At 48.5% G+C, this 4,023-nt stretch overlaps 1 protein-coding gene across 2 annotated transcripts; it reads right to left on the bottom strand.

The window, feature by feature from the left end:
* Positions 1–288: 288 nt before the first annotated feature.
* C12H7orf25 (chromosome 12 C7orf25 homolog) lies at positions 289–3,599 on the bottom strand. Of its 2 annotated transcripts, XM_078059966.1 has the most exons (3): positions 3,421–3,553; positions 1,170–2,458; positions 289–684 (listed from the first exon to the last, which is right to left on the bottom strand). In XM_078059966.1, the coding sequence occupies exon 2, from the start codon at positions 2,435–2,437 to the stop codon at positions 1,172–1,174; it is 1,266 nt and encodes a 421-aa protein (XP_077916092.1). In that variant the 5' UTR covers positions 2,438–2,458; positions 3,421–3,553; the 3' UTR covers positions 289–684; positions 1,170–1,171. The 2 variants fall into 2 exon arrangements, with proteins under 2 accessions (XP_077916092.1, XP_035975349.1); XM_036119456.2 differs by having other exon boundaries at positions 289–2,458; positions 3,421–3,599.
* Between the last annotated feature and the right edge of the window lie 424 nt (positions 3,600–4,023).

Below are 4,023 nucleotides of genomic sequence, written 5' to 3'. Positions count from 1 at the left end.
CCCAAGTTTACTTTTGCATTTCATTGCAGTGTTCATGGACATCCTATAATCAAATTCCACCCCCGCCCCCGCCAACAAACACTGTGGCCGGAAACTGAGTTCCCTTCTCATAAAACAGTAAAGTTGGCACAAAAGAACGAGGTCAGGCTGTGGCAATGTGTCCTAATACTGGCTCCTACACATTAATACTTAAGCTCTAAGACCTAATGTCCCAATTTTTAAAATACGGTCAATACATATCTCCTTTGCTAATCTATTTTGCTTTGTTGCAAATAAAGCACCTAAGGCAACAGGGACATAAAAATTTATTTTTCATTACAACTTGTGTCATGCAACAGGCATGGAATCTCCTACCACCATTTCACAGAGTGAAGTAATGCAGTTGTCACTTGCCACTTGCAAAAGAAAGAGTAAAGGCAGTATTTATAAGTCAAATACTTGCAATATGGGAACTATTTGTACTTAAAAGTAAAATTTGAATTCCTTTAAAATGTTTTCTCTAATTCTTTTACAATTTATTCAAATTAATATTTTTACATTAAATGTCCCAGGTGTATAGTAATGGGACTGCTCTTTCTTTTCACAAAGGTGTATACATAGGTTCATGGGACTCACATGACCAGTATTCACTTTATTTTCTTCTATATTAACGTACTCTTCGTAAACGCACCCACCAGAGTATGCCTGACATATAGCAATCAAGGAAGTTTCTTTTCATTAATAATGGCCATAACTTTATAACCAAAAACTAATTATAAATTTCCCAGCCTCAACCCACATGAACAGATGAACCAATATAACGAAAAACAAGCTTCAGTTTTCTCCAGATATTTAATGCGAGACGCAGTGTAGCCATACCCCATGAAATGCTGATTACCACTAGGGGGTTGCTGCCCTACTGAATCAAATAAAAGTACTGTAACACAGCTAAAAGCTTTATAGAGATGTAGTTCTGTTCTTAATTGCTGTAATGTAGGCAGTTTGATAAATAAGCTTGTCTCTTGTGCTTTTTCTACTTTAGGTTATATATTTTATAGATGACACACACAATCAACTCTACTGGTTTAAGAGTTCTAATTATTATTTTTACTATAGACCTTTTTTCCTCCTCCCCATTTAAGATGGGAAGACCCAGCCTTTGGTTTTCCATGACAATATTTAAAGGATACCATTAGTGTTCATTGTCAGTTGTGTAGTCTTTTGGTAAGGGGGTGGCTAGAGCCTCTTTGCTCTCAGTAAGTGCCCTGGGCTGATGGATAAACACACTAAACTTAACACCCTGGTTGTTGGCAGCTCTGACAAAACCACTGTTGGCAGTCATTGTGATGGCTTTTAGAGTGTCTCCCGTCCCAAAAATTGTTAATGAGCGGCTATTGATTTTTGAACTGGCCACTAGTCTCAAGGCACGCTCAGAAGGCTGGTCTGGCACCACATTAATTTGTTTAATTAGCATAGTGGCCCTCTCTCTCTCCCCAGGTCCTCCTAAGGTATCTAGAATAGACTGAAAGTCCTTGACAGCAGATTCACAAGCAAACAACTCCTTGTCCTTCATAAATGCCTCCAGCTGTGGTAAAACCTGCTCTTTCCTCTCTTGCTCTGCTTGTTCCGTAAGCACTTTCTCTTTGAAGATAAAGTGGCAGCCTCCATAGCTGAGGGCAGATACATATGTGATTAAAGTAGTAATGTCCAGATTTACTCTTTTGCACACATCGACCTTAATTTCTGTTGGAAACGCAACACTTGCTAGAATATTTTCTCGGTCCACTCTGGTCACCTGCAGAAGTTCAGGGCCCTCGTCATCCGACTCACTCTCACTCGGCTGGAGCTCTTCAGGGTGATCTAACAGAGCGTTAACTGCCACTATGTCTCCTCTCACAGAAATGCCCATCTCTTTGAGCTTCTCTGCCATGGGGCTGGACACACTGTTGTAAAATGCAAAGATGATGTGAGGGTTGCTGTACTGCACCGGCTGCTGGCGACTGGCCTGGAGGAAGTCTTCAGCCTGTTCAATGATACTTTTGTCACCATACTGGCCCCTGCCCAGCCAAATGTTATGGAGAGCTTCAGCCTTTCGGCCAATGGCTTTCACCCAAGTATGACCACCATTTGCAACTACATCCACCACAAGGGTCTGCTTTTCTCCCAAGGTATCTGTGTAACCAAAGACATGAAGAACACTAACAACTTCCTCCAAGTTTTCTGCTGATTCCACGATGGCTCTTAGGTGTGTTAGATTAGTGCTCTGTAAATGGGATTCCTTAATAGCTACTTTCCCGGCTTCTACTTTCTGCAGGAATTTTAATTCTGCCTTCAATTTGCTGCACAGCTTTGCACCACCTTCTATGCCACCTTTTCTTGATCTAGAAAGTGATTCTGCTCTCTTGATCAGTTCCTTGGCTATGGCGATTCGTTCACAGAGCATGGAGTGTGCAGACATGCTGACAGCATTATTCCTTTCCTATGGGAAAAAAAAAAAGGCAAATCGAAACAGTCCTCAAAAATCATGGCAATCAATTCTTCACTGAGGATTATTAAACTTCAATCTAGCAACACAGCTTATGAAGGCTGAATCCATGACCCTGGACTTCTGCATGGCTGATTTTGGAGTGACTCCCTCCTGTGACAACTAAGGAAAGGATGATCCCTGTATTTCTGAGCTCTTCTTTTGGTATGTTGGATTCTGACACACTTTTTAGACCTTTATCTCTTCAGTTTGAAGGTCATGTTCAACATGTCCCGGGTCAGGATAAAATGCAGGAGTTCGGCAACCTACTACATAAGGAATCCCCTTATCAGCTGCTTTACTGTTTGGTTGTACAACAATTTTAATAAAAGGCTCGGAAAGTGAAGAGAACGTGATTAAATTAAAAATATCCACACAGACTAGCTGGTCAGCAAACTGTCCAAACCAAAAGTGTCTCCTCAAACGACCACTCTAAGCCTTTCTAACCCTCTCCTCCTTCGTGAGCGGGTCTCCTTTACCGCCTGCCTCGTGCTGTCCCACGGGCACACGGTACGCCCGCCACGGAATCAAGACGGCCTCGTTCCTGCATTTGACGTCAACCCAGCACATTTTAAAAGACCGGAGGGGCCCACCAACTCGGCTCCGGCTCGCACGAAGGAAAAGCCCGAAGGTAAACTAGAGCCCGCGAGGGCAGCCCGCGGCGACCCGGAGGTCGGCGGGGCCTTCCGGGCGGGCATCGGGCCCTGCAGCCGTCCCGGGTCCGCCCGCACAGCTGGGCCCGGCCACGCAGACTCGGGCTCAAACAGCCCCAGGGACCAGCGCTGGCTGTGGAGGCCAGGACCGGGGCGCGCGGCGGCCCGCAGCCGGCCCCCTCCCGGCCAGACCGGCCGGCCCAGCCCCCTCCCGGCCTCGGAAGTGGCGCCCCGCTCCCTCCCTCCGCCGCCCCGGCTCCTCACCGGCAGCGCCAGGACCGCGAGCGCGAGCAGGCACGTGCGCGCGCGAGGCCGGGACCCGCCGGGAAACCTCGCCGGGCAGACCCCACCCCACTCTAGCCGCTGCTCAGCCCGCGCGAGCGCCGCCGCCTCGGGAGCCTCCTGCGTCACGTGGCCCCGCGCCGGGTGACGCCGAGTCCGCGAGTCCCGGGCGGTAGCGTGGCCTCCCGAGCGTGGCTGACGCTAACGCGGCCGCCATGTTTGTTGAGGGCACCCGGCTTCTCCCACTCTCGCAGCGGAAGAGACCGCGAATTCGCGGCCACCTCGCCCGGGGGAAGCAGAGGTGGAGCTCTCGGGGCCGGGCATCACTCCCAGTAGGGCGCCGGCCACTCGGTCCCGGGCAGGCTGACCCCGAGCCCTAGCCCTTAGGCTCGGTTTGGACTTTTCCTGGGGCGGAAGTCGTGCATTTTGGTGGAGAGTATCTCCCGGTTGCGCCCAACTACCTTATTTCTGCTGTCAAGCTCAAACCCCTACCGAGTGGCAGGCAGTGGTTGTCTTGGAAAAATTTTCAGCTCATTTTAATAGAAGAGGAAACAGGTAGAAAGCTTGTCAAAGGTTTCAGAGGTG

The sequence above is a fragment of the Halichoerus grypus genome, chromosome 12, assembly GCF_964656455.1.
Source record: "Halichoerus grypus chromosome 12, mHalGry1.hap1.1, whole genome shotgun sequence".
In the NCBI taxonomy this organism is placed as follows: domain Eukaryota; kingdom Metazoa; phylum Chordata; class Mammalia; order Carnivora; family Phocidae; genus Halichoerus; species Halichoerus grypus.
Note: the sequence above shows the minus strand (reverse complement) of the source record. Positions and strands in the feature narration are given on the sequence as shown.